The sequence below is a fragment of the Ctenopharyngodon idella genome, chromosome 21 (genome assembly GCF_019924925.1).
Source record: "Ctenopharyngodon idella isolate HZGC_01 chromosome 21, HZGC01, whole genome shotgun sequence".
NCBI lineage: Eukaryota > Metazoa > Chordata > Actinopteri > Cypriniformes > Xenocyprididae > Ctenopharyngodon > Ctenopharyngodon idella.
Genome location: NC_067240.1, coordinates 18,163,206 through 18,190,178, shown reverse-complemented (window position 1 = coordinate 18,190,178; position 26,973 = coordinate 18,163,206). Strand labels below are relative to the sequence as shown.

General features: G+C 36.4%; 3 protein-coding genes across 7 annotated transcripts; all 3 read right to left on the bottom strand.

Moving 5' to 3' along the window:
* Positions 1–1,402: 1,402 nt before the first annotated feature.
* On the bottom strand, positions 1,403–11,639 carry timd4 (T cell immunoglobulin and mucin domain containing 4). Of its 2 annotated transcripts, none has more exons than XM_051878823.1 (7): positions 11,442–11,639; positions 9,407–9,673; positions 9,253–9,318; positions 7,565–7,656; positions 2,009–2,120; positions 1,877–1,910; positions 1,403–1,796 (listed from the first exon to the last, which is right to left on the bottom strand). In XM_051878823.1, exons 1-7 carry the CDS (start codon positions 11,497–11,499, stop codon positions 1,715–1,717), a joined length of 711 nt encoding a protein of 236 aa, XP_051734783.1. In that variant the 5' UTR covers positions 11,500–11,639; the 3' UTR covers positions 1,403–1,714. The 2 variants fall into 2 exon arrangements, with proteins under 2 accessions (XP_051734783.1, XP_051734782.1); XM_051878822.1 differs by having other exon boundaries at positions 9,407–9,745; positions 11,442–11,621.
* Positions 11,640–14,386: 2,747 nt separating this feature from the next.
* On the bottom strand, positions 14,387–18,960 carry havcr1 (hepatitis A virus cellular receptor 1). Of its 4 annotated transcripts, XM_051878673.1 has the most exons (9): positions 18,794–18,960; positions 18,152–18,493; positions 17,645–17,722; positions 17,252–17,338; positions 16,934–17,029; positions 16,788–16,840; positions 16,622–16,697; positions 16,488–16,524; positions 14,387–14,707 (listed from the first exon to the last, which is right to left on the bottom strand). In XM_051878673.1, the coding sequence occupies exons 1-9, from the start codon at positions 18,846–18,848 to the stop codon at positions 14,578–14,580; spliced, it is 954 nt and encodes a 317-aa protein (XP_051734633.1). In that variant the 5' UTR covers positions 18,849–18,960; the 3' UTR covers positions 14,387–14,577. The 4 variants fall into 4 exon arrangements, with proteins under 4 accessions (XP_051734633.1, XP_051734635.1, XP_051734634.1 ...); XM_051878675.1 differs by lacking the exon at positions 17,252–17,338; XM_051878674.1 differs by lacking the exon at positions 17,645–17,722.
* A 124-nt stretch (positions 18,961–19,084) lies between these two features.
* On the bottom strand, positions 19,085–23,928 carry havcr2 (hepatitis A virus cellular receptor 2). The gene is made up of 7 exons (XM_051878677.1): positions 23,720–23,928; positions 23,028–23,366; positions 22,867–22,935; positions 22,667–22,735; positions 22,524–22,573; positions 22,255–22,339; positions 19,085–19,691 (listed from the first exon to the last, which is right to left on the bottom strand). The coding sequence occupies exons 1-7, from the start codon at positions 23,760–23,762 to the stop codon at positions 19,648–19,650; spliced, it is 699 nt and encodes a 232-aa protein (XP_051734637.1). The 5' UTR covers positions 23,763–23,928; the 3' UTR covers positions 19,085–19,647.
* Positions 23,929–26,973: the final 3,045 nt, after the last annotated feature.

Here is a 26,973-nt window from a genome sequence, read left to right as displayed (position 1 = left end):
AGGACTCTGCGTTTGGTATGTATAAACTGTATTACTGCATTTACAATGCTTTTACTCATTTTTGATTTAATTATTATTATTTTAAAATGTGAAAGAACAGCAATCAATATGATAAACTATTACAAATTTGACCAAAAAAAAATGTCAAAACTATACGTTTGGGATATGGTAAAGCTACTTGCACACTGCACAGCTGTCTGCAAGTATGCAAACTTGAACAGAGTTGCCGTTTCAGTAAATCTACATTTTGATATTGTGAAATGGGTATTATTACAGTGCAAAAACTGTGTATAAACAGTCATTTCTTTGTTTCAGTTTCTGTTGAAGATTAGTGAGGATCTCCAGGAGGCAGACGGGTGATGCTGAGGTGATGCTCAACACAGGTGACAAAAAATGATGCACATATAAGGAATTATACAAATCTGGAGGATGTTCTAGATTGTAATAGAGTCTTGTGTCTCCTGAAAGAATAAAACTGATAAAAAAATCATAAAACACCTCTTTGTTTGTTTGTTTATTATAGCACAGACAAAATATACTATAATATATATCACTTTCAGCAGTGTTTATGTATTTTCAAAGGGTTTTCTGTAAAATAACTCTGAGATACTGGATTTATACCACTGTAAATGGGTATGGGGAGACTTTTTATTTAGGTTTTCTAAATACAATATATACTATCTTTTTTTTTTTTTAATCACTTTTAGGAGTGTTTTATGTAACTTCAAAGGGCTTCCTGTAAAATGACACCAAGATTTTGTATTTAGAGCACTGTATGTGGGTATGGGAAGCTTTTCAATTTGGGTACGCCAAATCCAGGCAGAAATCCCCAAAACGGTCCCAGTGCTTAGGAGGTTAATGTTCAGGCAAGTTTAATATATGATGGTGGTCCGATGGTGAGCCTGAAGTGGTGGTCCGATATCTGGAAATCTGATCTTTCTGTCTGGGCTTTTGCTTACAGTTTGGTCCCCCCCACTTTGAAAATGTCTCCTGCGCCACTGTCTTTTTCTGCTAGAACAATTGTAGGCCTCAATGATCTGAGCTTATGCAGATTATCAGTGTTTAAATGAAAAAAGCTTATTCACCTCAAAAAAACTGAAGTGCATAAGCTCAGACCAAAGAGGCCTATATATGATCAATTAGTTACAAAAAGAAACTGTCATAATTGAAAGAAAACAAGTTGATAAAAAGATTGACTCCAATATTTGGCGATAACATAGCATATTGAGAGATTTATAAGCAATGTTTTGTATAGGCCGGTCACAAGTAACACCCCCCACCCTTCCCCAAAAGGGATTAAAAATATACATTTTTAGGGAGGAAGTTGTTGTACCCCATGTGAATAAAGTCAATAAGTTCAATGTGACAACAACAAACAAATGAACAAAATCAATAGTAAATATTCAATAGTAAAGATTTTTTTTTAATGAAATGTTATATGTAAGGAACAAGAAAAAGATGTGTAGGCATATACATTTCTATAATTCTTTTTTTACTTAAAGGGATAGGTCACAAAAAAAGAAAAGTTTGTCATTATCTTACAAAATACACTTTTTTTTTTTTTTTTTTTTTTTTTTTTAGAATATCACCAGCTCTACCCATTTTTGAGTGAACTATCCCTTTCTCAAATAGAAAACTGAATGATATTAAAGACTTGCAGGATGTGTGAATGTCTGTATATGAGTAACAACGAGAATCAAGTGGTTTTTGTTTCCTATTCCAGGGTGTAGATGTTCTCCTCCACTGGTCTTCTTGTGCGTATTTCATAAATAATGTGTCGGGGCTCCTTTGAGAAACTGAGGATCAAAACACAGCACTCATCGTGATGACACTGCATTTCAAACAGCATAGTATTTTCGAAGTGAATCACACTTACCACCCACTGTCAAACGCCTTCCCATAAAGGCCACCTGAATCAGAATATACATATTTCATTTCAGCTCAGAATATATGTTACTCATTATAAAAATGTCATTAAACTTATGTCCAGATTCATAGTTATACGTACGTTTGATGGTCAAAAGGGCCAGTGCGCCCAAGAGGAGCAGTAGCAGACTGAGAGACAGAGACAGCACCGGGATGTTTATCTGTAGTGTGATCCTAGAGATCGGCTCTTCCATCTTTAAATCACAAATTCAGAAGAGTTTCATTCTTTAAAGTTGTAATTTAAGGTTTCAATTCAGCTAAAACACAATGTTTAAAAAAGCAGCTGTCATAAAACAGTCTCAGTTCCTCAAAGACATTTTTAAATGTTATACTTCCACCCTACTTTTTATATCTCTTTATATGTTTTATATTATTTCTTAATACTATTTGGGGATTGTAAGCTTTTTTTAATGCTCACCAAGCTGTATTTATTTGTAAAAGAGCAATATTGTGAAATAATTACATGTTAAAAGAACTCTTTTCTATTTCAAAATGTAATTTATTCCTATAGCGAAGCTGAAAGGTCAAATTTTTTTTTTTTTTTATACTATATGTTAATAATTGTAAAAAAAAATTGTCACAGTTTACTTTATTTTGCTATCCTCACTTACATAAATGAACTATAGTGCTCTGCACCCAAATCAAAAATATCAAAAATATAATAATTTTTGGTTTGACTGTATGTATACAGACGTGGACAAAATTGTTGGTACCTATGATAAATATGATCAAAGATGACTGTAAAAATACAGTATCTCACAGAAGTGAGTACACCCCTCACATTTTTGTAAATGTTTTATTATATCTTTTCATGTGACAACACTGAAGAAGTTACACTTTGCTACAATGTAAAGTAGTGAGTGTACAGCTTGTATAACAGTGTAAATTTGCTGTCCCCTCAAAATAACTCAACACACAGCCATTAATGTCTAAACCGCTGGCCACAAAAGTGAGTACACCCCTAAGTGAAAATGTCCAAATTGGGCCCAAAGTGTCAATATTTTGGCCACCATTATTTTCCAGCACTCCCTTAACCCTCTTGGGCATGGAGTTCACCAGAGCTTCACAGGTTGCCACTGGAGGCCTCTTCCACTCCTCCATGACAACATCACGGAGCTGGTGGATGTTAGAGACCTTGCGCTCCTCCACCTTCCGTTTGAGGATGCCCCACAGATGCTCAATAGGGTTTAGGTCTGGAGACATTCTTTAGAAAGGCAGTGGTGGTCTTGGAGGTGTGTTTGGGGTCATTATCATGTTCGAATACTGCCCTGTGGCCCAGTCTCCTAAGGGAGGGGATCATGCTCTGCTTCAGTATGTCACAGTACATGTTGGCATTCATGGTTCCCTCAATGAACTGTAGCTCCCCAGTGCCGGCAGCACTCATGCAGCCCCAGACCATGACACTCCCACCTCCATGCTTGACTGTAGGCAAGACACACTTGTCTTTGTACTCCTCACCTGGTTGCCGCCACATACGCTTTACACCATCTGAACCAAATAAGTTTATCTTGGTCTCAGATCACAGGACATGGTTCCAGTAATCCATGTCCTTAGTTTGCTTGTCTTCAGCAAACTGTTTGCAGGCTTTCTTGTGCATCATCTTTAGAAGAGGCTTCCTTCTGGGACGACAGCCATGCAGACCAATTTGATGCAGTGTGCGGCGTATGGTCTGAGCACTGACAGGCTGACCCCTTCAACCCCTGCAGCAATGCTGGCAGCACTCATACGTCTATTTCCCAAACACAACCTCTGGATATGACGCTGAGCACGTGCACTCAACTTCTTTGGTCGACCATGGTGAGGCCTGATCTGAGTGGAACCTGTCCTGTTAAACCGCTGTATGGTCTTGGCCACCATGCTGCAGCTCAGTTTCAGGGTCTTGGCAATCTTCTTATAACCTACGCAATCTTTATGTAGAGCTACAATTCTTTTTTTCAGATCCTCAGAGAGTTCTTTGCCATAAGGTGCCATGTTGAACCAGTGACCAGTATGAGAGAGTGAGAGCGATAACACCAAATTAACACACCTGCTCCCCATTCACACCTGAGACCTTGTAACACTAACGGTCACATGACATCGGGGAGAGAAAATGGCTAATTGGGCCCAATTTGGACATTTTTACTTAGGGGTGTACTCACTTTTGTGGCCAGCGGTTTAGACATTAATGGCTGTGTGTTGAGTTATTTTGAGGGGACAGCAAATTTACACTGTTATACAAGCTGTACACTCACTACTTTACAATGTAGCAAAGTGTAATTTCTTCAGTGTTGTCACATGAAAAGATATAATAAAATATTTACAAAAATGTGAGGGGTGTACTTACTTCTGTGAGATACTGTAAATCTGCATTGTTTATCCTTTTGATTTTTAATTCATAAAATTAGCAAAAATCTGACCTTTCATTGAAGAAAAAGAATTGAAAGTGGAGGGAAAATGACATTATGAAATAAATGTTTTTCTCCAAAACACGTTGGCCACAATTATTGGCACCCTTTTATTCAATGCTTTTTGCAACCTCCTTTTGCCAAGATAACAGCTCTGAGTCTTCAACTATAATACCTGATGAGTTTGGAGAACACCTGACAAGAGATCAGAGACCATTCCTTCATACAGAATCTCTCCAGATCCTTCAGATTCCCAACTCCATGTTGGTGCTTCTTTTCTTCAGTTCACTCCACTCATTTTCTTTATGGTTCAGGTCAGGGGACTGGGACAACCATGGCAGAAACTTCATTTTGTGCTCAGTGACAGTTTTGATCTTTGTTTTGGATAATTGTCATGATGGAAGATCCAACCATGGCCCATTATTGGATTTCTAGCAGAAGTGGTCAGGTTTTGATTTTTATCTGTTGGTATTTGTAGAATCCATGATACCATGTATCTGAACAAGATGTCCAGGACCTCCAGCAGAAAAATAGGCCCACAACATTAAAGATCCAGCAGTATATTTAACCGTGGGCATGGGGTACTTTTTATCCATGTGTGCACCAAACCCATCTGGTGGGTTTGCTGCCAAAAAGCTTTTTTTTTGTTTCATCTGACGGTCCCATTTGAAGTTCCAGTCGTGTCTGACAACTGAATATGCTGGAGATTGTTACTGGATGAGAGCAGAAGATTTTTCTTGAAACCCTCCCAAACAACTTGTGGGGATGTAGGTGCTGTTTGATCATTTTTTTAGGCTTTCTGAGACTCAAGACTCAACTAATCTCTGCAATTCTCCAGCTGTGATCCTTGGAGAGTCTTTGGCCACTCAAACTTTCCTCCTCACCGCGCATTAGGACGATTTAGACACAGGTCCTCTTCCAGGCAGATTTGTAACATCTTTAGTTGATTGGAACTTCTTAATTATTGCCCTGATAGTGGAAATGGGGATTTTCAATGCGTTAGCTTTTTTCTTACAGCCACTTTCTATTTTGTGAAGCTCAACAATCTTTTGCTGCACATCAGAACTATATTCTTTGGTTTTACTCATTGTGATGAATGATTAAGGGAATTTGGCCTTTGTGTTTCCTCATGTTTATACTCCTGTGGAACAGGAAGTCACGGCTGGTCAATTTCATGTTCATGATCACCCTGGTGTGCTAAAAAATGTAAATATGAATGGGAATATACTTATATATATGTATATATATATATTTTACTCATAAAAAAATTCTAGGGGTGCCCATAATTGTGGCCAACATGTTTTGGAGAAAAACATTTATTTCATAATGTGATTTCCTCCCCACTTTCAGTTCTTTTCCTTCAATGAAAGGTTAGATTTTTGTTAATTTTATGAATTAAAGATCAAAAGGATTAACAATGCAGATTTATTTAATCATCTTTGATCATATTTACTAAGGGTACCAACAATTTTGTCCACGTCTGTATATATATATATATATATATATATATATATATATATACAGTATCTCACAAAAGTGAGTACACCCCTCACATTTCAGCAACTATTTTAGTATATCTTCTCAAGGGACAATACTATAGAAATGAAACTTGTATATATTTTAGAGTAGTCAATGTGCTGCTTGTATAGTAGTACAGATTTACTGTCTTCTGAAAATAACTCAACATACTGCCATTATTGTCTAAATAACTGGCAACAAAAGTGAGTACACCCTAAGTAATAACAGCTCTACATGTTTTAACCATGCAAACCATGTCCTATTCATCATGTTCATGTTTTGTCTGCTTGATAGGACCATACAAATTTGCGTATCTTATATTAGAGCAGTTAAAATTTGGTGCTTTGAGTACAATTCTCTCATATTGACCACTGGATGTTCAACATGGCACCTCATGGCAAAGAACTCTCTGAGGATTTGAGAATTAGAATTGTTGCTCTCCACAAAGATGGCCCAGGCTATAGGAAGATCAGTAACACTCTGAAACTGAGTTACAGCACAGTGGCCAGGGTCATACAGAGGTTTTCCAAGAAGGGTTCCACTCGGAACAGGCCCCGCAAGGGTCGATCAAAGTAGTTGAGTCCTCGTGCTGTGCATCAGGTGCAGAAGCTGGCTTCAAACAGACGCATGAGTGCTGCCAGCATTGCTTTAGAGGTTGCGGAAGCAGAAGGTCAGCTTGTCAGTGCTCAGACTATACGCCGCACACTGCAGCAAGTCGGTTTGCATGGCTGTCGTCCCAGAAAGAAGCCTCTTCTGAAGCTGGCTCACAAGAAAGCCCGCAAACAGTTCGCTGAAGACAATCTGTCCAAGACCATAAATTACTGGAACCATGTCCTGTGGTCTGATGAGACTAAGATAAACTTGTTTGGCTAAGATGGTGTCCAGCATGTTTTGCAACGCCCTGGTGAGGAGTACCAAGAAAATTGTGTCTTGCCTACAGTCAAGCATGGTGGTGGTAGCATCATAGTCTGGGGCTGCATGAGTGCTGCTGGGACTGGGGAACTGCGCTTAATTGAGGGAAACATGGATTCCAACATGTACTGTGACATTCTGAAGCAGAACATGATGCCATCCCTTCAGAAACTGGGCCGAACGGCAGTTTTCCAACATGATAACGACCCCAAACACACTGCCAAAATGACAACTGCCTTGCTGAGGAAGCTGAAGGTGAAGGCGATGGAGTGGCCAAGTATGTCTCCACACCTAAACCTTATTTGAGCACCTGTGGGGCATCCTCAAGCGGAAGGTGGAGAAGCGCCATGTGTCTAACATCCACCAGCTCCGTGATGTCATTATGGAGGAGTGGAAGAGGATCCCAGCAACAGCCTGTGCAGCTCTGGTGAACTCCATGCCCAGGGGGATAAAGGCAGTGCTAAATAACAATAGTGCTCACACAAAATATTGACACTTTGGACACAGTTTTGACATGTTCACTTAGGGTGTACTCACTTTTGTTGCCAGTTATTTAGACAATAATGGCTGTATGTTGAGTTATTTTTAGAGGACAGTAAATCTGTACTGCTATACAAGCAGCACATTGACTACTCTAAAGTATATCCAATTTTCATTTCTATAGTATTGTCGCTTGAGAAGATATACTAAAATGGTTGCTGAAATGTGAGGGGTGTACTCACTTTTGTGAGATACTGTGTATATATATATATATATAATATTGTGTATAGAGGGAGTACTATTATAAAATATGTTCATGTTTTGCCAGAGCACCAGTAACTCACCATAGCCCCAGAATGCACATGTGTGACATTCTGCCAGGAAATGTCAGAGAATGATGAATCTGCTCCTCTGGACTGATCTGGCTGCGATGACACTATGAAATTCAGAGCGAAACACAGGAAATCGCTTTTGCTGCTAATGCCAGTTACAGAAGCATTATCTCTACCCACAAGGGTCTGTGACATTTGAGTTGCTGCACTATGTGGTCTCTAATGAACTCTCATGAGTAGAAAAAAGAACTGAAATGCAACTGGTGATTCATCATGTATTGTGGTTTGTCTAAGGAAAAATTTAGATGACACTTACTGTGTAAATCAAGTATAACGGAATTAGCTGTTAAAAACAGTCAGCAGAAATGATTTTGTTAAGGCAAGTCACAGCCAAAAGCATTGTTTTTTCATGCACTGGTCAATTTTGATATTTTGGGCAAGTTTGCTTCTATAACTTGTCTTCTTTCAGACTAGTTGAAAAAAAAACATCCAAAATTTAAGTTTTTGATTAAACATGTTCTATTTTCATCTGTAGAATTTAATGACAATACATATCTTTAAAACCATTTTCTCAAAATGAGTTTTTATTTCTCCTGTTCTGAGAAAGAAACAACCCTTCATTAGCACTTACATACACCAAACTTTGCAGTTTTATTTCTATCTATATTCTGAAGGTTTTTACAGAGGGGTTTGTTCATCATGATTTCTATATCAATTGTTTCCTAAAATAGGGTGAATTTTTTCCTGGCTGTTGACAATATTTTCTGATTTATGGAGTGATAAAAAAGATATCCAAAATTACCTCTGTCAAAACCTTGTCAACACATTTTGAACCTGGCTTCATCTAATGTTCATATTTCTGTTCTGGAGATTTATGCAAATAACTACATAATGCATATTTACACATAACATTTCACATACTTTTAATACAAAGCATTTCTTAAAGGATTAGTTCCCTTCTGAATGAAAATTTCCTGATAATTTACTCACCCCCATGTCATCCAAGATGTTTATGTCTTTCTTTCTTCAGTCGAAAATAAATTAAGGTTTTTGAGGAAAACATTCCAGGATTTTTCTCCATATAGTGGACTTCACTGGGGTACAACGGGTTGAAGGTCCAAATTACAGTTTCAATGCAGCTTCAAAGGACTCTACACGATCCCAGTCCAGGAATAAGGGTATTCTCTAGCGAAACGATCGGCCATTTTCTAAAAAAACCTAAAAATTTATATACTTTTTAACCACAAATGCTCGTCTTGCACTGCTCTGTGATCCACACACATGACGTAATCATGTTACAAAGGTCATGCGTGACGTAGGCGAAAGTACCGATCCAGTGTCTACAAAGTGTCTACAAAGCGAATGTGCAAAGATTAAGCCAAACGCCCTTTCGCTAAAATCGTTTCGCTAGACAAGACCCTTATTCCTCGTCTGGGATCATGTAGAGTCCTTTGAAGCTGCACTGAAACTGAAATTTGGACCTTCAACCTGTTGAACCCTGTTAAAGTCCACTATATGGAGAAAAATCCTGGAATGTTTTCCTCAAAAACCTTAATTTCTTTTCGACTGAAGAAAGAAAGACATGAACATCTTGGATGACATGGGGTTGAGTAAATTATCAGGGAATTTTCATTCAGAAGTGAGCTAATCCTTTAAGATATGTACCCTATAGTGTCTTGCATTAAAAAAAACCCTCTCACCTGTCTGCGTGTCCTGTGGTTCTGTAGTAATCTGGGTTGTGGTTGTTGGAGGCACAGTCGTTGGGGCTTCAGAAATGAACATACATGAAGATTTATTCAAATATGAAGCTCTTCAAATGTTGCTCTTCAAATTTAAAGCATCTGTATGACTTGCCTTTCATGACTCTCAATGTGTAGGACACCTTCTTATCATTGAAAAATCCTTCTATGTCTACTCTACAGCAGTACGGCCCACTGTCCGCCTTCTGTATTCTTTGGATCCCAAGGTCCATTTGTCCTGACAGAACGTCTCCAATGAGCCTGTACCTGTCGGAGACTTTGGAGATAACGCCATACTCATCTGTTTGTACGATGATGTCGTTGCACCAGAACGTTCCACAATCCCGTCCCCAGCAGACGTGGCTGAGGCCATGGTGCTTCACTGAGTAATGACATGACAAAATCACTGTGCTGCCCTCCGTCACGTGAAACGACAACACAGAGCACCTGTCAGCTGCGTGGCACAAAAATTAGAGGTTCCTTTAGAATCGAATGTGGATAAATTGTGTTAGTGCAGTGGACCTCTTTGACTTCAAGGCCCCTCCACTGTCCACAACAATATTTAAAGAAAGTGCTATAGGACCTCAATAGTGTGATAAAGGTGATTGGTAGGAAACCAGTTACAATTTGAAAGTTAAAATTTGTAGACATTTTAAGAAAGAAATCATTTACCTGTTAAGAGTGTGTTGACAGACTATGTAATTGAATAGCTAAGCTCCAGAAAACCAGTAAGAACCCTAAACTCTAACACAAAGAACCATTTCGGCATGTAAAGGGTTCTTCAGGATCATGCAGTTCTATATAGAACTGTTACTACATGTAAAGAACCTTCAAAGAACCATCTTTTTTTAGAGTGTAGAAAGATGTACATTCATTATAAAAATAACCAAACCCGGACAGCAACATATTGTCGGCCCAGTTCCGGCCCACACTATGTTGCTGTCTGGGAATACTAAGAAATGTCTTGATTTTTAGTTGTTTTAACACTTGTTTTGCCATATTTTAAATGAAGTTCCAAACTTAGGTTCGGGAGGAGCCTAATCATTAAGTCCTGTTAATCATCATTACAAACGTTTATACGCAGCAGTCATTGCGCCGTCCCAGCGACAATTCTTCCGGCATCCCACCACCTCCTCATCTCCTCCTCTATTTCTCTCATTTTCCCTCTACGTAGTACCTTTATAAGGGGGATGAGCTCGGAGCTTGAGCCAAGCCTTGGGTTTGAGCTTAATTAAGGACAGCATGCCAAGTTCGTTTACCATTAACTATTAAGACTGGTTGGACAGGTGAACCTGTGAAATTATTTTAAGTCATCTTGAGGCCCCCTTGGAATTTTGTTGAGCCCCCCTAGTGGACCCCGGGCCCCTCACTGAAAACCACCATATTAGTGTATATATTGAATTATTTAAAAAAAAAAATTACTAAAAAAAAATAGTAAAACCAAATATATACAATTAGTAAAAAAAATCTTTTTTTTTTCCCATGAGTATTTTTGGCTTGTTTTCCAGTAAAAATATCTTAACAGCCTTAGAACAAGATAAATTTACAATGCCTCATTAGCAATTTTTTTGTTTTGTTTTAAGGATAAACCAAAAATAAACTTTCACCCAAAAATGAAATTTCTGTCATTAATTACTCATGTTGTTCCAAACCCATAAGACACAAATTAAGATATTTTTGATCAAATCCGAGAGGTGTTTTTTTTATCCCCCATAGAAAGCAACGTAATTACCACATTAAATGTCCAGACAAGTAGTAAAAATATAGTTAAAATAGTCAACGTGACTGCAGTGGTTCAACCTTAATGTTATGAAGCGACGAGAATACTTTTTTAGCGCAAAAACACAACAAAAATAACTTTATTCAACAATTCCTTCTCTCCCCTGTCATTCTCCTTACGCTGTTTAGACTGTTTATCTATCAAAAATTGCTAATGAGGTTATAAAAATAACTTTCATATTTCATGCTATTTTGTAAGTTTACCTTGTTTAAAGTATATTTCAATATTCTTACTGAAAAATTATATGAAAAAAAAATGTTTTGCTGTGTATTTTCAGTTGTTTTAGATCATTACTTCTGTTATAAGGTAAATCTCTCACAACACATTAACATACCTTACATAATTTTTAATTTTATAGTGTGTTTCTTACCTGAAATGGTGAGGAGGAGGATCCAGCGGAGGACTGATAACCGGGGAGGAGCAGCCATTCCAGTGTGGTGTTCAGGCGACACTGCTCTTGTGCTGGGCGGCACCAGGGTTATGCAGAGGAGGACATGTGAAAGAGTGGCTGTGTTCTCAAGCTCTGGGCCTGTGACATCTCCAAGAAGGACAGGGCCACTGACCCATCTGCAGTCCTCATCTGGAGGTGGAGTCGTGCAGCAAAGAATAGGGCCATTGTGTGATGGAGTTTTATCTGGATATCTTATGTGCTTGTAAACAGGCTTCATGAATGAGTCGGTGGGCCTGCACACAGCACACGCCATGTCCATGGTGGCAAGTGTGTTTGCTATTGTTGGTAAACAAAGTGGAACAAGTGTTCATGCAGTCACAGCTGGCTGATTAAATAAGCCAGCTAATTCTTCATCAGACTCGAGGAATTGCCTGAATTATTAAACAAACATGGACAGTATTAGACAGCTGGAACAGCTAGAAGACTGTTCAGGTATTTATATACATAACTTGAATTGTAAAATATAATGATTTTGTGATGTTGCAACTGGATAGCTTATTATTCATTAGGCTATAACAATGGCTTTAGAAGGATACGGCAGGCTTACATTGATTCAAAAAGCATTAAATTGTTTCTCAAGTTTCTACAATTTTTTCTAGTGAATCCTGTGATATACACCAACTTTTTTGTCTGAAGGAGATGTGCAGGCAGGCCCAAGAAAAAAAGACTAAAATGTTGTTAAAAATAAAAAAAACTTTACCAAATAATAATAATAATAATAAAGAAAACTTTACCAACCAGAATGCATCTCGACGTTTCTGAATGGTTTAGTGAATACTTTTATGTGTGGAGTTGATTCAAGTCATCGACTAGCATGTTCCGTCATGCCATCTTTTTTGCAAATCCAGCGTTGAATTGACCCTCGTTTGTGAAGCAGTCCGGTGTAAAATGACAGCATGGTAACAACACTTTACTACAACAACTCTTCCTCTTCTCTAAAGCAGCCCAACATGGCCTCACCTCCTTTGTTGCATGTTCCAGCAGGCAGGGTTTATGTAAATTTTGGGGTTTGTGATGTCACCAACCCAGGAAGAAGCTCGTTGTAGTCCCTACCAGCCATTTGTTGTAGTCCTTAAAAAATGATTTCTGTTAAAGAAAATATCTTCCTTTGCATAGAACTTTAAGCGTCGTACCTTTGCAGATGTAGTTTATGCTCAAACAGCAACATTACACACTAAAGGGCTTTTCACACTTGAAATAGTTAACCCAGGATACCATTTACCAGGGGTTTAGAATGACACAGGGTTATCTTGCTTCACGTTTCACACTGCTCATAATTTACCCGGGGTTAACAATTAATCCTGGGTATTCATAAGCTTACGTTTCACATTGTACATTCCTAAACCAATGGGTTAATGTTCGCATTTGCATATTTGCGATGTCAGTGTCACTGATTGGATAAACGCAGCACGCTACCTAAGCTCTAGCATTGCGCATACTGTATTGACTGTACTATCGAGTTTATACTGAGTGGATATTTCGGACTATAAAGGTAAGAATTAAACGGTCTCTTCTTCACTCAAATTGTCGCGTTTTCTGTCAGCATTTGATATTTTTCCTCTCAAACGCCAAATTTACTGTTTATATATAATGCGAGGGGTTTCTGTGACTCTAAAGCACGTGAATATGATGCACGGTATTGGTTATCCGTTGCTAAGCATCGTCGTAACATTCTAACACCGCATGGTTTCACACTGTACAAGTTTGGCACCGCAATGAGGGGTTAACACCGCAAAAGCAGTGCTAACCCTGCTCCAGAGCAGTGTTTCATAACACTGGGTAAAAAAAACTTACCTGGGGTTAAAAGCGGTGTTTAGAACGACGATAACCCAGGGTTAAGCGCAGTGTGAAAAGCCTTTAACTGAAATAATAATAAAAATGAAATCATTTAAATTAAATTAAAGTGCCTGTGTTCTGTCACAAGCCGTTTGCACTGTTTGCTGAGAATGAACTGTAATAAATCCAAACATGGGTCTCGATTAGGCTATATTTGCGATTGTGGTTGCTGAATAAATGCACTTACGCAGCTCTGTGTGACAATACGAAGTCTTTTTTCGCTCATGTTTTAGTAGAAAACATGAATGTAATTTGGAATTATTGTAATTACTGTTAGGAATTACACAGTTTTATTTTTAGAGACGTTTCTTGTTTTACCAGGTTTCATAATGTAGAGAGTGGCTTAATTTTTCAAGATAAATAGCATATAATAAATCAGGAAACTAAGTAAACCATGCGTATAATTTTACATTCTCTTGTATTTTGCTTATAGGTGAAAGTACAATAATTCTGATGAAATATAAAAAATGACAATGAGTCAAATGACAACAATCAAATGTGAGTTTTCATTGACTAGACTAAAATTCCCAGACATTTGGTCAACTAAACTTGACTAAACAAAAACAGGTTCCTCAGTCGGGGTTCCTCAGTGTCTAGCAAATGGGTTGTAGAGGGAATTTTCTGTGACTTTCAAGGCGTGTGATTTCCTTTGCCCCTGGTCATCAGAGCCTACAAAGTGTATGGCTTCCTCTAAGGCGTTGTTGTCAGGGGTTTCCCTTAAAGATGTTTGTGATGCATCTGAAACACTGCAGCATTTTTTCATCATAAGAGTGAGTGGTTTTTTGTTATATGGAGGAAGGAAGTTTACTAGGTGTGACTGGAGAGTGTTGTGTGTTATAGAACGTGTGAACCAGCATGATTTGAATTACAGGTATCAGAACATTTTTATGCTCTCCTTTACAATCTAGTTTCACTTCTAGAGCCCTGAATTGACATGAACTCTTGTAGCCTGGTCATATGAAGGGTATGAGAAAAGTACAGCTGCTGTACCTACCAAAACACATTTGTGGTAAATGAATCATTTAAACTTTGTTAACTTCAGATTAGTTTTAATAATGATATAGTGTTGCAGTTAGCCTCTAGACATTAGAGAAAGGATAGTCCACAGCAATGATTCCTCTGATAAGCAATAGCTGTCACATTATTACAAACAATACAGAACACAGACTCCACACCGATCAACTTAAACGTTAACAGTAAATGTGAATTTGCCAAGAAATTAATGCCACTGTTCATATTCATTTTCAGTCTGTATTTGATAGATGTTTTCCACAGCCATCTCTCTGTTGTACAGGCCCACACTGCTGCCAGAATTACTGTAGATGACCGAGATGTCCGAGTTCTGGGTTCTAAAGGAGAAAAAATAATAATAAGCATTTTGCTTAATGACCAGCGATGCCCATGACATGATCAGGCGTCAATATAAACATAAAATGACCTAATGGAAGAATCATGTTCTTTTTTGATATTGACTGTGATGTGTGTTACATCCTTCACATCATTTATTTTTCATTTATAATATGCACAATATTATTGCCTAAATAATTAAAAGATACACTACCATTAAAAAGAATTTTTAATGATTTTGAAAGAAGTCTCTTATGTTCACCAAGGCATTTAATTGATCAAAAACAGTAATATTATGAAATATTATTACAATTTAAAATGACCGTTTTTATGTTGAATATATTTTAAAATGTAATTTCTTCCTGTGATGAAAGGAATTTTCAGCATCATTACTCCAGTCTTCAGTGTCACATGATCCTTCAGAAATAATTCTAATTTGCTGATTTGCTGCTCAAGAAACATTTCTTATTATTATCAATGTTGAAAACAGTTGTGCTGCGCAATATTTTTGTGGAAGCCATTGATACTCCAAGGATTCTTTTATGAATAAGTTTAAAGGTCCAGTGTGTAATATATAGTAGGATCTATTGACAGAAATGCAATATAATATACATAACTATGTTTTAACTATGTTCTATCTACATACACAGCGGGTCCCCTTACATCGAATTCGCCATTTTGCTCCGCCATGTTTCTACAGTAGCCCTAAACCAGGGTTGCCAGGTTTTCACAACAAATCCTGCCGAATTGCTACTCAAAACTAGCCCAAAACTAGCCCAGTTGCGTTTCAGGGGTGGGTTCCCCAGTAAAAATTGCATTCCAGGGGCTAAATATCCCGTTATTTGGGGTCGCTTCAAACTGCAGACATGAAAAACAATCCGCAGCAACAGTGTTAAAGTAGCCTGACTCCGCAGGAAAACCGCAAACTTGGCAACACTGCCTTAAACGGACAAACTGCTCTACAGAGCACGTTGGCTTGACTGGCTACTCTCTGCTGTCTCAGATGACAAAATCTTTGTCCTGTGTCAGCCACCGTAGCTTCTCTATGTGCCTCGAAAGGGAATGGTGAGCGGCGGACTGAGCCATTGGTTGCAATTCCCAACCTCACCGCTAGATGCCGCTAAAATTGCACACTGCACCTTTAAAAAAACAGCATTTATTCTAAATTTTATTTGCATTATTTGATTTTTTTTTTGTAACAATGCAAAGACCATTGATCTGCCACTTTTGATCAGTTTAATCAACCTGAATCTCACGGTAATTCGTACATATTTTACGAGGTGGCTAATTCGTACGACCTCACTCGTATGTATTCGTACGTTTTTTTGCTAAATCGTATGTATTTCTCGAGTTGCCAAATTTGTATGAATTCGTACCCCTAACCCCACCCCTAAACCTACCTGTCACTGGGGTTTAAACAAATCATATGAATTAGTACGAGTGAGGTCGTACGAATTCATACGAATTAAAATACATACGAACTGGTCTTGAGATAGCGTTGGTTTAATGGGTCCTTGCTGAATAACGATATTAATTAATTTCATAAAAAATCTTACTGACCCCAAACTTTTGAACAGTAGTGTTTGTGTAAAGTGAGTGTTTTTGTTTTAAATAGAAATGTTTTAGCATTTGTTCAGCATAATGAAAAATGTAAATTCATATTTCAGTCGACTGTTTTTATACATCTGTTGTTTTTTTTTTTAAATTAAGATGTAACTTTGGAATTGTTTTTAATAATTTTAAATTAAGCATAATTAAGTAGCACTTCAAGGATTGACTTACATGTCTAACGCAGCTCTGGTTTTCTTCTTTTGCTTCCCTGACAATAGAAAATGAACATTTCATTTTATAAATAAACATGACAAGAGGATATTGCAGTGAAATTTGAAAGTGTGAATTTCTCAGTTTGGACTCACATATCAGAATGCCAACAATGACTATCAAAGCCAACAGTAACAGGATAACAGGCACAATAACTGCAGATGCATTTACCTTTAAGAACAAATCAGAATCAAGATATCAAGTCACCATTGTTTCAAACTGTAAAACATGCAAGGCTTCATGTTGTGGAGAAATACTCACACTATCTTTGTGTTCCACAGGGGACAATTCAGGATCCTCAACTGTGGTTTTTGCTTTATAATGAAAAATGCAATCAGCATATTTGCAAATACATACAGCATGTTGCAAACTATTAAAAACAGCACAGATTATCTGCTGTGTCATACCGTATGTTATATCGGAGGTCCACAGTCCAATAGTGCTGCTCTCGGGAGCATTTGAAGAACTGACGAATGAAGAATTCTCTTGTGTTTTGTTTTTTTCTAATAAAAAAGGATAATGTCACAGAATGTTTTTTTACACTACCAATTTAAATGTCTTTAAAGAAAGCAGAGATCTTTAATGACTAAATGATGCAAGACATGCAAGCAGCAAAATCCCACCACTCGATCATTATTAATAATGATCAATTACAGATTTACAGATGTAATTTTTTTTTTCTTCAGTCATTATAGATTCACTGCCAGGGTTAAAAATCATAATACCTCCTGATGTTTCAGTGGTCTGTGATTCAGGGGTTATAAGCCCAGAACTACTGGTTACCAAAGGCTCTGGTGTGGTTGGACCAGGTGCTTTGAAACAGGATGTAGAATTTTCCTTTTTTAATGTTTAAACTCTCACATGAGCATGAGCCATCAGAAAACTGCTGACAGTATTGACTTTACACAGAACGGATCTAATCTGTGATGACTGAATGACCACAAATAATCTAACAAACAATCAAACAATAGTCAAACAATCTTCACCATCACCAAAAATACTTACTTTTTAGACTTGGTTAACAGTACTGATTTGGTTTTGTGTGGTATGTTTTCATGATTCAGCCATAACAGATTAACAAAGACAGTATACAATCATAGAAACACACACACAAGTACCCTCAGTGGTGAATACTCCTGTGGTTTCAGATGTGCTGCTTGACAGGGATGTAGTTTCCCATGTTGTTGGAATAAGTGCTTTGAAGAAAGTGTATTTCAATGTGAAACTGTACTACTTTTTAAAAATCTCTACGTAATGTTTTTAAATCTACACTACCGTTCAAAAATTTGGAGTCAGTACGATTTTTTAATGTTTTTGCGAGAAGTCTCTTATGCTCAAAAACAGTTGTTCATGCTTAATATATATATATATATATATATATATATATATATATATATATATGATTTTATAGTTTTTGTGTGTGTGTGTGAAACATCGTGAAATTTTTGACAGCATTTATTTTAAATATTTTTGTAACAATTTAAATGTCTTTACTATCCCATAAAGTATTTTACTTTTATTCCTTTATTTAAAAAACAAAAAATCTTACTGACCCCCACAAAAACAAACAAACAAAAACACATTTGTAGTGACTTTAGGTGTTTTGGAATTATGGCTTTGCTTACCATCTTCAACAATCAAGTGAACGTAATACATCTCATCATTAAACAGTCCGGGAACATGTATACGGCATCCATATTTGCCAGAGTCTGTTTTTCCAATGTTACGGATTGTCAGAGACACGTCGCCATGCGGTATTTCTCCCACCATCTGGTACTTTCCTGATTTTTTCCTCACCACTTTATCCCCATCAGTTGCAATAATTTCATCACCACAACCCATATTGGGAATGTCTCCTCTCATCCAGCATATCTGACATTTTCCATGGTATTTGCTGTCATATTTGCACGGCAAAGTGACACTCTCACCCTCGAAACTCTGTACGATGACGTCGCTGCAATTACAAACTGAGAGAGAAAAGGTGATTTTTATTTTTTTTTAAATTTAGATCATAAAATGATTTTTTTTTTTTTTTTTAAGTTAACAAACAAAAATACATCTTATGTCATATTTTATTAGTGTCCAAATTGTTCTAGAAAACGTGGCTTAATCACATAAAATAATCTCAAAAGTTATTGCAAAATTAAACACTACATAAAACATGATATTTTAAAATATCAATATTAAAAACGTTAAATATATATATTACATTTTACTCTTTGCCAAAAATGACTTTTAAATTGAAAACATTTAAATTTGAAACTCACTCGTCAGATAACAAAGAATCCAGGATGTAAAGAACCAGCTGTGAAGATCAGTCATGATGAAAAGGTTTTCCTAACAGTAATGCTCAAGACAGCCTTATCTCTCTTCTTACATCGTAGCCCAATACACGGAAGTCAACATGCACATGACACCTTCTCAGCTTTTTTTGAATGTGCAATCAGACTTCTTTTTAAAAGTTTCACTTCCATATAATCTGTGGTCAACTTCAAATGACCGAATGAGAGATTTATTAGAACTGAGAACATATTAACATCTACCAGGAGGCTACTGCAGAAACGCACACTTCTACAAAACATCACATGCGAGGTTGTACATATTTGTTTTTTATTAATATTTAAGTGTTTGTACATCATTGGAACTTTTAGGCTGATATGTTTGATGAACACTAGAGGCCGCTAATGTACCATGCTGTTGTGTGATAAATCAGATCGCGTTTCCAAACAAACGGTTTAAGCCCACGTGAAGTTTGGACAAAGAAACATTAAGTAATTGATTTCTGAGAAAGAGATGCATGACATATGATTAGAGTTAGATTATGTAAGGTTTTTTTTACAAAAATACTTGGCAAATGAAGATACAGGCTACAAACATATTACAATGAAAAAGTAAAACAACAAAAATAGCCTATAACGTAAATAAGTTATCTCAGATTACTGACAATCAATTATTAGGCTTATATAATATAAATATTAGGCCCTGAGAACAACCCCCCCCCCCCAAAAAAAAAGTCCATGTCACCACACATGTGATGTCATATACAGTCATAGTGACCTCGAATCTGACCATCACACCATATTCAAGTGTGGTTGTTTGGGCTGAGGAGACCTGGCAGATTTTAACTTCCCCTGCTGCTGGTGCGTTTTCTTGAGCGCCGCAGTTCTGAGGGCAAAAAGTTCAGAGGGATGCGTTAATGCACAGTAAGCAGAACAGGCTATGAGCCTCTTTCACTTCCACTCAGTGGAGATACACTCTGAGAGCCAAATTTAATGTCTATGCAGCATGAGAATCTGCAGAAGTTTCCACACAGCCATATGGAACGAGCAAGTGTTTGCTTCTTGTTCATGCATTATATAATCTATATGCTAATCTATCTATCTATCTATCTATATTAAAATTAAAGGGATAGTTCACCCCAAAAAATGAAAATTCTGTCATTAAAGGATTAGTTCACTTTTAAAATGAAAATTACCCCAAGCTTTACTCACCCTCAAGCCATCCTAGGTGTATATTAGAGTTATATTAATAAATATCCTGACGCATTCAAACTTTATTATGGCAGTGAACGGGAAACAACGAGTATGAAGCTGAAGAAATTGCTTCCATCCATCATAAACATGTACTCCACCTGGCTCTGGGTGGTAAATAAAGGCCTTCTTAAGCGAAACGATACATTTGTTTAAGAAAAATATCCATATTCATAACAAGTTATGGTTTAAGTAAGTAAGTTATGGTTTAAGTAAAATATCTAGCTTACGCCAGACCATCTTCCGTATTCAGCTTACAAGAAAGTGTAAAACTCTTGCAGTTCAAAATGCTACATCCTACACCTTTCGTATTCAACTTATGAAAAACGTGTAACTGGCGCAATGCTTTCTTCCTAAGTTGAATACGGAAGGCGGTCTGGCGGAAGCTAGATATTTTACATTATAACTTGTTAAATATGGATATTTTTTCTTACACAAATGCATTACTTCAGTTCAGAAGGCCTTTATTAACCCCCCGGAGCTGTGTGGAGTACATGTTTATGATGGATGGAAGCACTTTCTTAAGCTTCATACTCGTTGTTTCCCGTTCACTGCCATAATAAAGCTTGGATGCGTCAGGATATTTATTAATATAACTCAGATTGTGTTCATCAGAAAGAAGAAAGTCATATACACCTAGGATGGCTTGAGGGTGAGTAAAGCTTGGGGTAATTTTCATTTGAAAGTAAAGTAATCCTTTAATTACTCACCCTCATGTTGTTTCAAACCTGTAAGACTTTCATTCATCTTCGGAACACAAATGAAGAAGTTTTTTAATCGGAAAGATTTCTGTCCCTCCGTTGACAGCTATGCAACTACCACTTCCAAGCCCCAGAAAGGTAGTAAAGACGTCATTAAAGTAATCCAATATTATTATTTTTATTTATTTATTTATTTATTTATTTATTTTTATTTTATTTTTTTTGCGCAAACAAAGCACTTGCATCGCTTCATAAAACTGAGGTTAAACCACTGGAGTCACATGGATTATTTTAATGATGTATTTACTACCTTTCTGGGGCTTGAATGTGGTAGTTGCTGTCAATGGAGGGACAGAAAGCTTTCAGATTTCATCAAAAAGATCTTCATTTGTGTTCTGAAGATGAACGAAGGTTTTACGGGTTTGGAACGACGTGATGGTGACTACTTAATGACAGAATTATAATTTTTGTGTGAACTAACCCTTTAACAATATATATTGCAAGAAAATGAATTAATTATTTATCTTTTATTATGCCACAGTCGCCGGCGCCGCTTCCGCTTTTCTGGTCATGAGTATGAGGTAACGCAGATCTGTTTATCATATTGGATACATTTGAGAGTGTTGAAAATGATGTTATAACCTTACTCTGTGCGTTCGCTCGGTGGCTGCTGTGAGACACCTGTTTGAGACACACTTTAGTAAGATAGATCGATTTTGAATATCATATTAAATGCTGGATGGCTTGTGTTGATAAATGGCATGCAATTCATTTTAAAACGCACTGTATGATGGAGAAAATTCTGTATTACTGTTACTAAAAATAAAGCTGCATCTGATTATGCTATGTTAGCTACTTGACAAAATAGTGTTTTTCTCCGAGGCATGGTAAAGCATGGTACTCGCAAAAAAATCAAGAAAATTAGATTTAAACAGTAAGACTAAATGTGTTGAGCTATAGGCCTATAACAACAATTAGTTTTCTGTCTATAAATATATCAAAACAGTTGTTGCCTTGTCTAATAAAAAGTGTAATATATTAAAGCGTCTTTGGTGTTTCCATGGTTTCTACAAAATAAAACCGGAAACCAAGGCAGACCGAGGGTTAACGCGGGTATGACGCAATTGACAGGCGACTCCACATGTGCCGGAGCCTTGGTTAAAATTGCAATTTTCTCACGATTTACAAATAGTTGGAAACATTTGGGATATTGTAAGTACTCAAATGAACAAAATATATAACACTGGTATTTTTGGATATTTTACTGCAAAAATACTACATATTGCACCTTTAATTAGAAAATAATGTCACATTGCAAAACAAACCTCATTTTCTTAATGCAAAATATAACTTCTTATCTTCTTTATTTGGATTTTAGAATAAAATGGGATCTGTATATAAGAGGTCTCATGAGATTCCCCCATTTATGCTTCTTACAAGTATTCAGTATTTTTCCAGAGCTAGACCATTAGATTAATTACTCGCTAATCTACTTACTGAACAGAAGTGCGATGATTAATCCTGGGATGAAGACTATGGCCCCCACTTTTACAGTATTTAAGACAAATGTTTCCATTGTTTCCTAAAATGACACACAGCATGTAACAACATGTGAAACACCTTAATCATGTCCAAACAAATAAAATCAATATGCATATACATTTACATACATACATTACCAACAACACATTCAAGCCAAAACACAGACTGACAGCAAAAGCAGAACTGCTATTGTTTCTGTCTTTGTAAACAAATGCTTGCAATACCTCAGTATGGGCCACTGCACTGGGTTCATCTATGTAGATGTCAGTAACATCTGAAATAAATCAATTGCATTTACTCTTGTCAGATATTGGCTCATATTTCTTAATCACTTGTTGATTTAGTGTGGTCATGATTATATTCATACCTGCAGTTTTCTTTTCTGGTATGTCATAAAACTCAGTAATGAGTGTGGTTGGGTCTGACACATAGTAGACTGTGTGTAAAACAAAAATGGTTAGTCTTGTTTAAATTTTTTAATTAAATTGGTTGGGTTTGTCCATATTTGACCCAACATGGGTTGAAAAAACCCAGCATTTTTTTAGGTGCACTGAAAGTTTTTTATACCTTGCTTTTCCTGCTTTACTGTTGTAGGGACCAGTTGTGTTCCTGATATGACTCTGTTTGGATCCAGTCCTTTTATGGAAGAACAGGAATACTATCCATCATCATGTCTGAGCAAAACAACATTGATTAAAAAAAAAGGATTAAATCGAGTGCTTACTCACCATTGCTGATGAACAGATAAACATTGTAACTAATGTCATTGAAAAGTCCAGGGATCTCGATACGGCACACATACATCCCAGCATCCCTGTTTTCAGCAGCCCTTATGGTAAGTGAAACATCCCCTTGGTCGAGTCCACTGGCCAAGCTGAATCTATGGGACTCTCTGTAGTTCACTTGCAAGCCATCGGAGGAGATAACGGTGTTCTCACAGCTGAATACTGACTGATGTCGCCCCCAACAAATGCTCAATAGGCCGTTGGTGTTGATGTCGTATTTACATGGAAGAGTAACTGTTTCCCCAACCCGTCCAACCACCAGTTTTGATGATTCGCTGCAGGCTACAGCACAAAAACAGAAATATCAACACTTGTTAGTTACATAATATGTAAGGAACCAAATTATTAGATTCCTCATGCATTTCACTAATTTTTTCCTCTTATAAAGGCATAACTTTCACAGTGGGCTACATATCAAACTAATCAAAGTAGAGGTGAATCATGACAGAGAAAAAAAAGATGTATTTTTGTCTTGGTGGAAAGGATACACAACATAGTATACACAAAATATAATACAAAGACATTTTAAAAAACATTTTCTTGTTTTACAGTCAAATACTGATATTTTTGTACTGCACAGAAATGAAATATACACATTATAGCACTATAGTGAAAAAAGTATTATTTGTACTTACTTGCTACATGTATACTTGAGATAACAAATAGAAAAACAATCATTTTCTTTGCTGTGGTACACTCACGAAGTCACTAATTCACGTGTAAATGGCTCATATACTAAAAATAAAACTTCTCTTTTCTATCAAGGCTGTTCTCCAATAGGAATAACTTCAACATGCTATTGGCTCCAAAGCCAGACAGAGACAATTTAGATCCTTGTAATTGTTTATATGATATATTTTAATATATATTGCTTTCTTTTTAAAAAAAGAAATGAATACTTTTGTTCAGCAAGGGCTCAAGAAGCAAGAATTAAATTGATCGAAAAAGTCTTACTGACCCCAAACTTTTGAATAGTACTGTATATGAGAGAGATACTAGGAAATAATAATTATAATCTTTAATGATAAAATAACTCAAGTATTATTTAAAACCTGTTGGGAACTTTTCTCATCTGTCATAGTTTGTGTACATGCATGAAAAGCATGTATTGATTTATTAATGATTAATGGGTTTGAAGATTAGTGGTTAGCTGTCAATGCTTTTACTGGATGTATAATTTTTATATTTCAGTTTCCAAGAAAGCAGCATTGTTATGTAAAAAAAATCCCATAATTTTCCCTTGGGCATTGATTATCAATTATCTCTAATTCAACAAAATTAACAAGAAATGCCACATGGCCACAAAAGTATCCTCGTCAACTTCCTTTTAAAGGGGGGATTTCTTTCTTTTTTTTTTTTTTTTTACATTGACCATTGCTGACAATACAGTTCATGAGAGGCCGTTTCAAGTCTAGACAGTCATATTTCCTCGAGACTGGAGGCTCAGTTTGAGGAAAGGTGACGTAATGTTTTTGGTAAAGCTAACTTCATTGCAAATCACATTCAAACAGGTTTCCATCTTTCAGTGTCTGTGCTTCACATGGCACAACCACAGACCCTAAACTTTAATAAGCAGCAGCAAAAGAGCATGTGTCCTACCAGCTTGAAAATGTAATTTCTGATGTTCATCTTTCCATCTTTTTTGAAGTACCCTACTCTCGAATGCAGTGACCTGAAAAAAAAAAAAAAAAAAAAGCCATGGCATCAATCGGATATATAGCTGCAAAGTAATAGGTTTTTACAGAGACTGGTTGTTCAAGTTTATTATCCTTCCAATTAAAAATAACAGGTTAACATTAAATTTATTACATGAGTCATTAGTATTAAATATTACACACTTCACCATTACTTGATTGTTGTTGTGGCTGGTTCTCAAAAGAGAATTTCCTAATTTTCGTTCAAATCTACTGCGTTTACAAGAACAAATGTGGTTTGTGAGGAATTTATTCTCAGCTTCCTTCTCCTTATGTGGTGTCACACCACACTCAATGGGCTGCGCTTGCATTAACAAACAGATGTTCTCACGTATTTGGATGAATTATGACTTCAATTTCTGTTTTTTACACAAAAGCAATTCCACATTTATTTTTTTTAAGTGACGTGATGTGAGGCCAAGTATGGTGTCCCATGCTTGGAATTTGTGCTCTGCATTTCACCAATCCAAGAGCACACAGTAGTGAACACATACACTGTGAACACACCCCGAACAGTGGGCAGCCATTATTTTTAAGACACATTATGATAGATGGATGACAGGTTTTCTTTAACTCGTCAAAATATCTTACTGAGCCTTCATCCACTTTGGTTCTATTGAAGAATGAGTCTGGGGTCTCAATTATTAACGTCATGATGTGCAAAACCCCCTTTCTTCTTGGACATCCTGCTTCCCCTTACAAAAAAGACGTTTTTTCAAGTGTTCTATACTTCTTTTAAACTAAAAATAAGAATAAGAAAGAAGTCTACTTTCTATGTACTTCTCAGAAATTTACTTTACATACTTCTCAGAAATATATTTAAAATTGCACTTAAGTATGCTTGACTTATACTGACAGAAAAGTGTAAGTATATTTGGCTTATACTTGTACTCCATCTTTTGATCGAGCTATACTTAAAAGTATTTAAATATTCAAAGTATACTTGGCTTGTAGTTCTGTTTACATACAGTCTTATAAACCTACATAGACCCTTTTCACATGTCCGGGTTTCTCGAAGCGGAAGTTGTCATAGTTGGGTAAAATTCTATGGCGGTGAATGAGAGAATACAATAAATATATTTTTTGTGCCCCCATTTTCTCAAATAGCAAAACTCAACAAGTGTTTTCACAACTTTCAAAAACAGGAAAAAAATATACTGATAACGGCAGTCAGAAGAGAGAAAGATAGCTCCCATAGCTGCTTTATTAGAAACACCCTCACAGCAGCGTTAACTAAGTATAGTGTTATAAATGTGCATACATTTAAAAAAAAAAAAAAAAAAAAAGAAATATAAAAAACTGCGCAAAATTTACGATGCTGATGACCGTTAAAACGCGTCATCACAGTCCATGAAAAGAGTCCATTGTTCGAAAATATTGATTTATAAAGAAAACAGATATTTTCCTAATTCTAAGTAGCCTGTCTGAATTTTTGTGTAGGCTAGTCTACTGTTAATGTAGGCATTTACTTCAAATCTACTTTACTCTTTCCCTGCCATTGACTGAATTTTCCAGCTATCCATGTTTTCACTGTTATACGGTTGGGGGCTCTATTAATAACGCGATCATCAAACATTAAACAGCATATTAAATCACAACTGCCTAACGTAACTGAATGAAATGATGAACCCATGAAGAGGAAATGTCAGTGAAGATTGACTCGATCTACTCCATCTGTGTTTTGATCATCGTTCTGAATCCAATTCAGACGCTTTGTCTTTGACAAAAATGCAATTTTCTCAACTTTTTGTTTAAAATGTTGCCTTTCTTTATGACACTTACCCACATTCAAGTGTTAATAAAAAAGGATGCATGGAGCTACAATAAAATGTTTTTAAAATTTGTTAAAGGTATATTTCAAGTATAAAAAATTAATGCCTAAATTGGAACACAGTAGTATACTTAAAGTGCAAAAATAATATTAATAGTAAACTATAAATAGCTATGATGTTATGTTTACTTAAAGAAAACAAGTATAGCCTACTTGCAGAATAAAACTACTAAACTAGAAGTTTACTGAAAGTACACTTCAAAGTGTACTTTCATAAGCTAAAAAATGTACTACTAGTATTATACTTACAAGTTCACTTGTAGTACAGATTCAGTACAAATGAGAAACAGTTGTGAACTAGTTGAGCACTTAAAGTTTAATACTGTTACACTTAAAGTACACTTAAACATAATTTTTATATACT